The 13,677-nt window shown below is 39.5% G+C and overlaps 1 protein-coding gene across 2 annotated transcripts in view; it reads left to right on the forward strand.

Moving 5' to 3' along the window:
- The first annotated feature begins 5,928 nt into the window (after positions 1-5,928).
- LOC118330413 (ceramide kinase-like) overlaps positions 5,929-13,677 on the forward strand; it is a 17,001-nt gene continuing 9,252 nt past the window's right edge. The window contains exons 1-8 of one of the 2 annotated variants that reach the window (XM_035664922.1): positions 5,929-6,281; positions 9,270-9,308; positions 11,012-11,155; positions 11,504-11,626; positions 11,710-11,835; positions 11,930-11,996; positions 12,118-12,263; positions 13,503-13,577. In XM_035664922.1, coding sequence (XP_035520815.1) covers positions 6,146-6,281; positions 9,270-9,308; positions 11,012-11,155; positions 11,504-11,626; positions 11,710-11,835; positions 11,930-11,996; positions 12,118-12,263; positions 13,503-13,577 — 856 coding nt within the window. In that variant the 5' untranslated portion in view covers positions 5,929-6,145. The remainder of the gene's footprint in view (positions 6,282-9,269; positions 9,309-11,011; positions 11,156-11,503; positions 11,627-11,709; positions 11,836-11,929; positions 11,997-12,117; positions 12,264-13,502; positions 13,578-13,677) is intronic. The other variant, XM_035664923.1, reaches the window with a different exon arrangement.

A 13,677-nucleotide genomic window follows, 5' to 3' on the forward strand; every position in this document is an offset into this window, starting at 1 on the left:
AACTATGGTTTCAAGTTTGGTGTCAATCGGACATACCAATATGGAGAAATGCTCCACTTCCTGTTTTGACCAAAATGTACAGGAAGTAATAATTTTATAACAGGCTTATTTTTTTAAATATCAAAACTCTTCAAATGTATTTTTTGCAGGACGGTCCCCAGATGCTATGTGAAAAATTTCGTGGAAATCGGACAAAGTTTATAGAGTAACACGAAAAAGTGGTTTTTGGACATTTCACGCTCTAGCGAAAAAAAAGTCTAGGCGGAAGTGGGGCTGGCCTATATGGGGGATTCAGCTCCATTCACAGAACGCGTGGATATAAGGTTTTTGAATGTGCGACAAACTATGCAGAAGTTATTAGCCTAAACGCACTTTTGATGATAGTAGCGCCCACCTAGTGGCCAAACCGAAAGCGACACATAGAATATAAAATTTTTCGCCACAACTGACATGTGTGCCGAGTTTCATGAGTTTTTGAGCATGTTGAGGCCTCCAAATATGCGTTCGTGTTAGGAGAAATTTAAAGGGGTCTGAATACTGACTGTATGTATGTATGTACTCTGAGAAAAAGTCATTGTCATTCATGCTACATTGTTTCTGCGCTATTAGCATGTAAGCCTCCTTGATTACTTCAAACCTCCAGGTTTTGAAGCCAATTTGACATAGTGACAAAACCGTGTAATTAGAGCAATGGCACAATAAGGCTTTCCTCCTTAATGTTCCATTGGAAAAGAAGTGGCTGTAAATTTGTGGATACATTTCTTAATGTCTCAACCCTGCAAAATAATCAGTTTGATCCATTGAGTCCAATTACATTTGAAAACTCTAAGAGCCGCCCGAATCAATCATTTTATCATTCAAGTTAACAGAGTGCTAAATTGGAGGTCTGTAGTGCATATGCATTTATCCGGATAATTCCTTTGCAGCGAGAAGTGGCTGTTTTGGCTTAATGTGGAATGAACAGAGCGCTGCATCCATTTCTCTTCATACATCCATGGATTGCTCGCATCCTTTTCCATAAAACCAATCTGTGGTTTAAGACGATAATTAGTTTATAGATCTGTGTGGGATCAATAGGTAGTTCCGCCGTCATGCTCATCTGTTTTAATTACAGATTCTTCTGGATAAAACTCAGAGTTTAAGAAAGAAACTTTGTCTTTGTTCTGTTGAGTTCACTTTATTCAGATTCTGTTTTGAAGTTAATTGTACCACTATAAATCAAAAATGAATAATTTCTCTAAAATCATAGCAGACAGAGATCCTTTAATTTGGCCAGGAATTTGAAATAACTAAAACCCTAAAATCACTCAAACTCATTAATACCTTAAAATACAATGTAAATACCATAAGAGAAAATTTTACATATAGCACCCAGTTAACCAGCAATGGCCATGAAATTCTTTTTTTATTTTTATTTGTCATCGTATACTTAATATCCTGTGAACCAAACAGGGGTCTGAAGAGTGCATTTTTGTTTTATAAATAACTCTGACAGATACTTTATAGTTATATAGTTGATATTCCAACTTCAACAGCGCTGCAAACCTTTCCTAATGTCCCAGTAGTGGAGAGTCATCATCTCTGGTGTAATTGGATTGTTTTAATTCGTTCATGAGCTCACTAATTATGAACTTGGCAGCATCAAAATATATGATGGTTTGAAAATGCAAATTACCTGCAGCACATTACTGATTGTGAGCAGCTCTTAGTGAGTCAGGAGTCCTCTGAACTGCCTCTAACTTCTCACACTGAAATTGTTCTGCAAATTACTAAAAACCAAGGCTTGACCTGTCTAGTCTCTGATCCCGCTCTTCTCCGCTGGTGAGCAGAGTTTATGGACTGGGTCAGTCGGTGGAGTCTTGGTGCTCTGCTGGGACAGCTGCGCTGCCACTCTGCCCATCGTCCATTTTAGATGACATCACCTGAGTGGATGCAGCTGGAGAGACTGCCATCATGTATCACAGAGAGGGTGGGGCAAAGGGCTCATCATCTATTTTCTATATATAACCCTGACCTACACCCTCCTCCTCCTCACCATTGAACCGCCTTGTTTCCTCGCCGCGACCAGAGCGTCGGAGGCAGAAGCATCCATCACGGGCCGGAGAGAAGCTTCCTGTCGCACTCATCTATCTCTGCTCTCCATCTCTCGGGGGAGGAGAGGACAACTGCTGGCTGTGTGACCTGAAACTGAGAGGTCACAAGGTCAACACTCTTCAATTAAAACTTATTGTTGAACTTTTCTGTTGATTTTCTTTTCTTTATTAATTGATTATATTATTAATTATAAATGACCTCAGAAATCAAATTCAGAAAACAAAAAGCAAATGTATGTTTCTGATTATTCAAAGAAATGTCTCTTTACCAGCAAATGTTTTATTACTCTCAGGCAAACATACACTTTTGTTTTTTGTGTCCAATGTGGGTACATTATCTATAAGAAGACTCTTTTGGAAGAATCTTCATCGCTAATTCATGTCTTTACCATCACCACATGGATCAGCATAAAGTTTGAAACTTCTCTAGAGAGCAGTGTCGACCCATGGCCGATATATAATGCTGATATCAAAACAAACAAAAATGATGTATAATTCCATTATTCCATGCACATTACAACTTAATACCAGTTATCTTAGCCAGTAACGTGTTGTTTGGATTGAATTTTTATTAATTAATCAAGATTTTAGAACATTACTAATATTTAAGGGAGAGCAGGGTACAGTAATTTAAAACTGACGTCATTCAGCTGCATTATTATGATATTATATTTATATATAACGCTAGCCAGTATAGTTTCAGATTATATCAGATGTCATTTAGCTTGAAAGAAATGTTTTTTTAGACCATGGTGACTAAGGATTGACTGATTGGTGGGTTGATTGATTGATTGATGGATGGATTTTATTTAAGTCTCCTGCACCATTCTATGGTGCTCAACCCAAAGCAACATCAGCTAAGATGTACAGTTCCACAAATTCAAAAAAAGAAAACATTTAATAAGATTAAAATGTCTAATTGTGTTGTATATAGTGCTCTCTGTCTTCATTGTCATGAATTTTCTATAAATCTTGCTAAAACAAAACTGGCATACGTTAGCAGCAGGATGCAAATGTGTCATTTTTTGTTAACCGGCATTGTAAGTGCAGGAATCCGCCAATGCCGATTATCTCAAAATGCCAGATAATCGGCCCAATTAATCAGTCTATAACTCTAGAGAATGACTGTGGACAAAAGGGTTTTAAAGTTTTCAGGTTGGAAACTGTAACAGTAATTTCTTAAAGGTCCCCTACCGGCATGTTTGAAGTAAATATATAAATAGATATCTCCTGTTGGAAGGTCCACACTGCTCTGAGTTTCTGACCTGCACTCTGACTTCTAGCCTTCAAACAGCCCACCAGAATAAAAGCCAGTCACCATCACTTCCACCTCATCTTCTGGATCAAATCAGCCCTTAACTCTTCTTCACAGACCGTCACATGTTTCTTTTCAGAGCTGAAAGAAACCTGATCATCTTTAACATCCCTCAGATACTGACTTTAATCTGGACAATGACAGACAGCCAAACAGGCTCAAGGTCAAGAGTTTTGTTTGTCTTACTGAAGACAGAAAATCATATTTCTTTTAATGCAGAGACACAGACAGAGTCTCCTGAGAGTCTGAAGTTAAATTAATCTCATTTAGAGAAAATCCAGTTTTAATAATCTGCTGCTGACAACACACTGATCATCAACAGCAGATTTAATAAAAGAAAATATCAAGCGCAGTTTTATGCTGAAACTGTGATTCTATGGCCTAATATAAACCTTCATTGAATGCTTTCTCTGCCTCTTGTTCACACATTAATTAAATGTAACACGAGTGAACAAGTGGACTTTGGAGTGCAGTAAAACAGCCACAACAAAGAAGTTTTCAACTGATTTGCAGTTAAATCAAATATTGAAAATCAATGTGATTTCATTGAGTTGTTCAGTTCAGCTGGCTGAAGGTTAAAATGTTAAAACACTGAGATTAACAACAGCTTGAAATTGTGTTGGTTCAAATTAAACCCATCATATCAAAGAAGAATTAATGAAATCTGAAACAAACAAACTCCAGATGCTGAGATCAGTGTGTGCAGCAGCAGCTCCCCCTGCTGCCCTTGCCTAAAATTAAACTGAAGTGAAGCGCTGGAAAACCTGGAGCTATCTTTCCAATCATTGAAACATCCTGTCAGAGTAAACTAGATTGTCAGTGGGTTAATGTCAGTTGATGCTCACATCACATCAGGGACTGAGGAGATCAGAGATATCAGCTGGTGCTGGTCAATGTTGTGCTTTACAAACAAATAAAAGGACCTTAAAATCCATTGTCCTCTCAGTCTATTGTTGTGAAAAACAGGGAATATTTATGTGACAGCAGAACAGATTAGTTTCTCTTCAGTGATGTCAGAATTCCCTCTCACAGTCAGTCTACACTTCATGGTTTTGTTTGAGTGTCTCCAAATCCCCCAAAACGTCCTCCAGATGTACACTTGTGATCTGCAGATTATAGCTTTAAACAGAGCCGAACAGCTGCTGCCGTCAATATTTATCACCTCCTGACAGGAAACACAAACACATCCAGAAACGGTGGAGAAGAGAGACAGCTGATCTGAACAGGTGACCAAACAATCTCCACTCAAGGTCCACTTACTCACTTGCTCTGGAGGTTTCAGCTGTATATAACAGAGGCTTCCTGAGTTGTCTTGGACCTGTTTATGTTCAGAATTTCCATTGTTATTATCAGTGGTGTAGTACTCGGATACTTTAACTACTAACAGCAGACGGCACAAATGTGACTGAAGTGAACGTAAAAGTATGTTTAATCAGGAAAATGTACTAAAAGTATTAAAAGTACTCAGAGCAGTAAAATGCCCAGTGGGACTGTTATACTATGTTCTTATAAGATTATTATCACTAATCCATTCGTGTAAAGGCAAGATTTTACCATTGTAATAAATTGAGGTTGAGCTTATTTTATTTGGGTTAATCTGATTATTAATTTAATAATGAATCAATTGATTATTGATTTTTTTTAAATCTGAAAATAGTGAGAAACGCTGTCAACAACTACCAGTGCCTTAAGTGACACTTTCACAATGCTTGATTTGGTCAACCAACAGTACAAACCTATAAATAAAATAAATGAAAATAATTAAAAAGAAAAGTAGCAAATCCTTGTTTGTTGAAATGTTTTAAAATGGAACTATGAAAAATAACTTGTATAACAAATATCCAAAAAGCTGCCAATTAAATTTCTGTCAATCGACTAAACTGCACTTGTATATACTGATACTGACTAGTTTAAATGATAATAAAAATCATATTTCATAAACTCGGTGAGTGTTTTGTATGCAAAAATCTTGAATCAGTACAGTAACCGCAGAAGTAGAGAGAGGTTTCCAGCAGCAGGGAGCTTAGTGCTTCGTCCAGCACAGGATCAGAGGACGGGATGACGTGATGACGACAGACGCAATATTTGATGCTTTCATGTACTGTGTAAAATGTTGGAATTATGATGCTTTTCGCATAAACACAAACTAAGAAACGGTGAAAAGAGTGGAGGAACATAAAATATTTGGAGTATGTTGGAAAAGAAAAAAATGCGTTTATTGATTCTTTGCTTTGTTTGATACTTTTGGACACCTTTGTGTTTATAGAAGCTATGTAAGGTTTCCAAGACAGGTTGGGGTCCATTATGAAAAAAATGATTTCAAGCAATGACAACCAATGTTATAGGTTTGTACTTGTACTTGACTTATTAATAATATAAAATATTTTTAAAAATCACAAATCAAAAGTTAATAAAGCTATTAATATCACAGCAAACGTTCTCAATAACTGTACACTCCCCAAATAGATCAAGTAAGAAATTTAGAATCATCTGATATTTCTGACAGCACTTGAACGCAACTCCTCCAACTTCCGGTTAGAAACCGCTATCTGTCAGAAAAAAAAAATCCAGAGCTGGAATCCGCTACTCGGACGCTTTAACGGAGACCGCTGCTGCTGGAAAGTCGTTTTCGGGGTTTGAAGCCTCTCAGGACACACAGAGAGAACATGCCCGGGTGGAGGTAACCGTCCCGGGACTGTCAGCCTGCTGAAGGACGGAGCAGGACGGAGAGACGCAGATGGAGAGGCCGGGCAGGCTGCTGCTGCTGTCCGAGCTCCGCGTCAGAAACACCGCGTACGACGTGAGCCTGAGCCGGTCCCTGCTCACCTGGAAAAGACGGATTTCCAGCCCGGTGTACCACCCATTTAGACCCAGTAAGACCCGCGTAACATATCTGTCTGTGTCTGTTTACCTCCCTGTCTGTCTCTGTGTCAGTGTGTCTGTCGGCCTTAAACGCACCGCGACATCCTGTGTGATAAACAAAGGACATAAAGGACACAGAGAGGACGTGTTGGACACTCAGTGTTTGGACCTGTAGCTAAGAAACACATCCATGTACAGAACATCTTGTAGTCCAGGCTGTAGTAATAAGTGAGGCACGATAAATCCGGTTACATAACACTCAACAACAAGCCTGACACACAATATGTGGAGGTCACGGTGAGGCAGCAGGCAGGGGCAGGAACAATGTAAACCAAACCTCATATATTTTCTGCTCTATTTTAAACACAGGCACATGAAATAGAGGAGATTGTGCTGTTGATTTTAGAAAGAGGAGTATTTTAACATTAAGGTACTTTGACTTAAAGGATGTGACGACTTCTTGAATCCCTGGGACCAGCATGTGTCTGCACCCTCTCTGTCCCTCTTTGATTGATCTTAAGCTTTGTGGTGAATCTATGAGGGGAGTATCAGTGACTCTGGTTCTGCCAGGGGTTTTAGGAGGTTCAACCTCTCCTGGGATCACTGTTACTGAATACTGTTACCTCCAGCCTCCATAACAAAGATTCAGCATCAAATGTGTATAGGATCACGTGGTTCCGGGGTTTCATTGTATTTTTTTATTTGCTTGACAGGGCCTTTATATGTGTGTGTGTGTGTGTGTGTGTGTGTGTGTATATAGTGGGTTATTCTACTGTCAGGAGTACATAAACACATACTAATGTCTTTGTGATCTCTTGGCCCCACAAAACGATATGAAGGAATTAAAATGAACAATAATTAGTAGTAGAGTGTAAAAACAACAACAATATTGGGCAAACTGCAACATAGTAAACACCGAACTTAAAGCTGCTGTAATTCACTTTTTAAAAAAAAAACCTTTTATCATATTTTCTTTAACTTTCACTATATCCTGACAGTAGAACATGAGATAGATAATCTGTGAAACAATCAGGCTTCCTCTGGCTCCTCCTTGTGCTCCTAATGGTATTCACAAGAATCCATCGGGCCTGAATGAAAACAACCAACAACAGTATAATGGTTTCACTGGTAAATCGCTCAGCACGAGATGGATCAGTCCATTAATCTGTAGCGGGAGATAAAAGACGAGTGTTGAAAGCATTTTGTAAGATATTGAATGGCTCCATAATAATAGTAATTTAGGAGACCCTCCCTTTTAATCTGGTTGTCTCCTCAGTCAGACAGGTGAGCTGTGTTCAGGAATCAGAATATTTGAATATTCAAAGCAGAAGGAAGGTTTCAGATCAGGCTGAGGCTGCTACAAGGTGTGACCGGCTGACTGACTGTTTTGTTTCTGCAGGTTAACGTTATACGTATTCGAACTACGGCTGCACAGTTCATTGGAATACTATCAAAATATTGCAATGTGCAAATCGCACAAGCTGCAATTTTTTGAGAAAGGTAAAATGTGGGACAAAAGAGCATTACAATGAAGTACTGTAATGCAGCAGAGATGGACAGGCCTGCAAATCTTGTTATTTGAGATTTAAGAAAAGAGATTAGGTACAGACTCCCAAAAAACATCACAGCATCATGAATGTAATATAATTTTTTTTTATAGGTTTCGATTTCTAAGTCTAATGTTTATGTCTATGTCTAATTATGTGTGTACCAGAAATATACCAGGATATGTTTATAATAGAAATCACAGAACTATGTCCCCACAAAAAGAGGGAAAAGGATATTATCATGGAAAATGGTTCACACTAAAGTAAATAAAAGTAAACCAAGAAAATGAATCATTCAACCTTTCACAAAACCAATTTATATTCACAAAAATATATTTTATGTCCCTTTAACCTAGTTTTGTTTAGCCATACATACCCTAAAGCAACCCTACTGCACACTGCCAAAGACGTGCACATATCGACCGTCCGGGTCCCACAGGTGCTGGCGGCCTAAAGCCATAGATCTCTTCTTTCACTGTCCTTCGTTCTTTAGGGAACTAAAGAGGAACTGAAACCCGAGTTCACAAGCTTGTTTCTTTTAGTTTTTATTCATGTTCTCTCACACAGTTGTTTATCTTTAATTAACCAGAGTTTCTTTTTTATCCAAAGCTGTCAGTCACCTCACGCTGTCTGTGTTGGCAGGTTGAAGCTCCTTTCTGTCTCTTCTGATTCAGTGTTTCAGCTGATCACAATCCAGCTGTTTATCACGCAGCTTTGTGTTTCTGTTGTCATGGTGACAGAAATGCCAGCTGGGTGCGTAAACCTGAGTCAGACAGCAGTGTGTGTCTGTGTGGTGGTTGGGTTTCAGGTGTGAATCTTTAATGTCTAACTTTCTGTCTGCCATGTTGTTTTAGGCCCACAGAGCATACTCACTGCTGCCCAGCCCAGTGAGAGCTCGTGCGTCCTCTGATTCCTGTTGGCTCCCGACACAGTAGTTCTTCTTCTTCTTCTTCTTCTTTTTTTTCTACTTCTTCTTCTAGACTTTCCTACTACTTTCCATACAAAATCATGCCGGACGATTCACCCTTTTACAGCAGCTCCTTTTTATAATTGTTGTCTGTGGGGGAAAAAAGCCAGTCTGTGTAATGTGATACCTTAATATCCAGTGGGGCCACTTTGGAAAGAGCAGCTCACAGCCCAGTGGGGCGTTAGTGAAAAGCTGCTAAACATCTGCAAGGTAGCATGGAGATAGGAAAATAACACTTATTTTATAAACTCATTGAAGGTTTTTTTCTTTTTACTAACTGTATTATTTGTACTCGTCTGATAACGTATCACTGCCTCTTGATAGTGTTGGGACTTTATACCGTAGTAATCCACCACAGTTGACTCTCTGTAGGAAAACCCAGAGCGGATGTTGGGGATGGTTAAAGGGTTTCCCACCTGTTCTAACACTCTCCTGGATGAACCCTGCTCTGGGGAGCGTTTGGTAACTGTGTGGTTCTCCTGCAGGGTTTTGTGTTCCTTCGTTCCCTCGTCGACCAGACTCAGGTAGGAGTTTTTGCTCCCACAATGCAGTGGGCCACCTCCACCTGCTGACTGCAGGTTTCGTGATTGTGGTGCTGCTGTTAGAACATGTTTCTGTGTTTGATGGCTGAGCTATAAACTCTGTGTGTTCCCAAACTGAACCTGTAGTTTTGTTCCAAAATGATGCAAATTCATTTTTAAAATAAAATACATTTCTTCCAATCTTGATTTTCATCAGGATTCTTAAAACCTTCAAAATGAAAGTGGACTACTAGTCCACCAGACTACTGTCAAATTACTACCATTCATTTTTATTTCATTAATCATCCTTGATATCACTAAAGGTTCAGGAAAAAAAGATCACATTTTGGAATAAAACTTGTGTTTTCAGTAGTAGATAGTGTCAGTTTTAGTGCAGTTTTCCATCAACATCAAGCAGAAACATGCTGTCCTCCTCGCTGCTCCTGGTTCAGTGTTTGATGTGTAGTTTGGCTGAATAGTTTCAGTAACTCTGATCTGAGCTGCTGCAATTTGTTCAGTTTGTAAATGACTGCTGCTGCTTCCAGAAACACCCTGTTTAATCACATGTTCTTTAAAGAGGAATGGTTCAAGACATATCTTTTCTTTTTCTTGTGAGAGTTAGATGTTCAAATGAAGAGCAATCTCAGTGTTTATCCCATAGCTGGAGTCAGGATGGAGTTAGCCTAGCATAGCATAGTTCCAGCACACAAATGATTCTCTTTCTGCTTTCTCAAGCAGGCAGTCAGAAAGCTACAAGTTGTAGTTGGTTTGGTATCAAGTATCCGGTTGCTTTATTTTTTTTTTCAATTTAATGAATAATTTTCCAAGACAAAAACACACAGATTGAGTCCAACGTCAAACATGGACATACAGAAAACACAAAACAAACTAACAAACAGTTTTGTATAAAATTGAATCACAGGATAAAACAGTAAAAGTTAAAATAAATGTCCAGTCAGAATATCGTCCTTCCTTATAAGTAGAGCCCAGACAGCAGCTTCAAAAGCCAGGTGGCCCATTGTTGTTATGTGGTCCTGTGACCCCTTCCATGGCTCATATCTGTTCAGGTTTCAAGCGACTTTGAATGTCATGCAGTGGACGGTTTGTATTGACCACTGAGAGCTGATGAATCTGCAGCTGATGAACTTTGGTTTAAAGCGATGAATAATGTAAATCTACTGATCTCCTCCTCCTCCTTTATATCATCTATTTTTCCCTGACTGTCCTGGTTTAAATGTTCTTTAATATTTTATTGTTAAATCTATAAATAATGATAATATCAGCTGTTTGAAGAGAGAAAGAAGAAGCATTAAAGCAAGTGATACACATGCAGTTTTATGATATTTAGGGATCAGGGTAAAATGAGGATGTGGGTTTATCTCTGGCTCATGTCAAGTGTCCTTGAGCAAGACGCCTTGCATCTGTGTGTGAGAGCCTGGAAGTTCTGGTTTCACTTCAGTTCTTTGTGACAGTTTAGTCAATTTAGTCGATTTTTTTTCTTGTTGTTCTCGTTTAGTTCTAGATGGATTTCTTATTTTCCAGGAAACTCAATTTCTTTAAATATCATATTAACTGCATCACAGTGAATATGTGGTTTTATTTGAGTCACAACCTCAACCAGATGTCTGATGGTGCGTTCATGTGCTGCTCTGAAATATCTAATGTACATCTAACAAACTGTGTGTGTGTGTGTTCGTGTGTATTAGGTGTATGTCACAGTGTGTCAGTGTCAGAGATCATCTCTGTGAGAGAGGAAGAGGAGGAGGAGAACAGCAGCAGACGAAGAGACGATGGCAGCTGGAAAAAGATCAAAGAGAGAGAAGGGAAGGACTGCAGGCAGGCCTTCACAGGTAAACACACCTGGAAACAGTAAAAACATCTAGAAACACATCTGTACACACACGTGGAAACACACTTATGGAAAACATTTGGAAACATATCTGAAAGCAAAGTAAACACTCCGACACTGAGCTGTAAACACAGCTGTGCGTTCACTCTGTGGATTGATAATAAGTAACTGAATGAGGCAGCATGAGAAATAACTCTGGTGACTAAATCTGTCTCTGTAGTTCCTTCACAATAAAAGCATTCCATTGGCTCACAGGTGAAATGGTTTTAATGTAAAGCAGCTAATAAAAACAATTTATAATTTATCATTCATTTGTCAGTTATTTAATGATCAGTTTTTTGTGTTTCAGTGTTGTATGTGGAGAGGTGTCGGCAGCACCGCTGGCGGTGTGCTGAGGTCACATTCACGTGTCCAGAGGAGGCGCTGTATCAGCGCTGGGTCAGCAGCATCAGAGAGCAGCTCGCCTCTATCAGTACGAATCCACACCAACACACACTGACCAACACACATGTGACTGTTGCCAGAAACTGTCAGTAATGTTGTTGTTTTCTACAGCCAGCAGACCCAAACACCTGCTGGTCTACATCAATCCGTACGGCGGGAAGCGTCAGGGCAAACACATCTACGAGCAGAAGGTCGCACCGCTGTTTGCCCAGGCAGGCGTCTCCACGCATGTCATCGGTACGTCCTGCATCACTCACTTCCTGTTCTTGGGCTTCCTGTATCAGGGATTATACATCTAAAGGACGCTGTGTCTTTGTGTTTGTCGTCATAGTGACGGAGTACGCCAATTATGCTAGGGATCACCTGAGAACGGAGGCGGAGCTGAAGAAGTTTGATGGGTGAGCAGCGTTACTGTAATTACATCACAGATTTTCTTTTTGTAAAATAAATAAATAAGTCACTGTATCCTGTAACAGACTTTTAAGTTTCTGTTAACATTTGACTTTCACCCCGGCTCAGGGTGGTGTGTGTCGGAGGGGACGGCATGTTCAGTGAGATCATCCATGGGCTGATCTGGAGGACACAGATCGATGGCAGCGTAGATCCAAACTGTCCGGATCAAACTCTCCTTCCCAGCTCACTTCGCATTGGAATCATACCTGCAGGTGGGAAACACTGCTGCGACTCCTGCTGAAAACTACTTTTACTTTTACTGTTGGATTTTTGGATGATTTGGTTGATTAAAATGTTGGCAGTGTTGCCTCCGGTCCTCTGTAGAGGTTAATGAGGACCCTGAGGAGATTGTAGTGGTCCTTGAGGAGGCTCCAAGGATCCTTCAGAGAAGTAATGTAGCATCAGTCCTGTTGCTATGGCTACGCTCTAGTTTAACGCTCTGGGGTCCAGGTTCATTTTTCTATGCATTAGTTTTTGGCTTTGTTCAACACCTTTTACCCACGTACATGGTTCACTAATTTTAAGCACAAACTCGGCTGTAAGTGTGATCATTTTGTGAGTTTAAGTTTAGTGTAAAACTTCCTTAAACTCAAAATACATGATAAATGACACAGGCGCCTATAAAAATTTACAAATCTTTATTAATAATCACTCAAACTATTATTATAGAACAGTTAAAGGTTGTGAACAACATACGTTCACTATTTATACACTCAAATACACCAGAAAAACTACAATTTATGTATATGTGAAATGATTCTATTCCAACTCACTTTTGTGTCAGTTTCATTAAAGGTAGATCTGTAAATGAGATACTACAGCCCCACACCGGCACTTTCAACTGGTTGTCTCTACATGACATATAAATAAAGTTGTGTTACTATTAATAAAACATGCTCAGTGTAGTCACTAATGAATAGATGGATTCCAGAGGGTAATTACTGTTTGAGGGGAACAATGTTGTGATTTTATCGGCCACAGCTGACAGCCAATCGTAAAGCAGGGTTCTCTGTTACAGGGTGTAAATGCAGGTACTGACTGTGGCCTCGTTTCTCAGTTTGTTCTTGTTTGTGTCCTTTTTGTTTTTCTGTTTCTGTTTAAGTACTATAAATACACACACACACACACGTACACAGTCATCAGGGAGACATACATTTTCTCTGCAGCAATGGAGGAGAAGCACCTCACCTAATTAATGGCTGCTGTGATTGGTGCAGGTGTGTATTTGTGTTTGTGCAGCAGTGTTGTACAACACGAAATTCTAAAACTTTGTATTCAAACAGGCAATGATGTAAATAATCAGAAAGTTACTTATTGCTTCAGTCTTGCTCTTCACCTCAGTGCAACTTTCTACACTGTCGAACATAAAGTGGGCGTCAGTGAGAACTAGACATGAAAAGGTTGACATTGTTTCTTCTAATGCACAATCTATTTCTTGCTATGTCTTCCAGGTTCAACAGATTGTATCTGCTTTGCCACTGTGGGCACCAACGACCCAGTGACCTCTGCACTGCACATCATCGTGGGTCAGTCACATGGCCTCACTATACATACATCTATACATCTACTACAACTACTGCTGCCCCCAAACATTAGATTTTTAGTCATCAGTCAAGAAGAACCCAG

Source organism: Morone saxatilis, unplaced genomic scaffold (genome assembly GCF_004916995.1).
Source record: "Morone saxatilis isolate NCDOM2014 unplaced genomic scaffold, NCSU_SB_2.0 Contig2, whole genome shotgun sequence".
Lineage (NCBI taxonomy): Eukaryota > Metazoa > Chordata > Actinopteri > Moronidae > Morone > Morone saxatilis.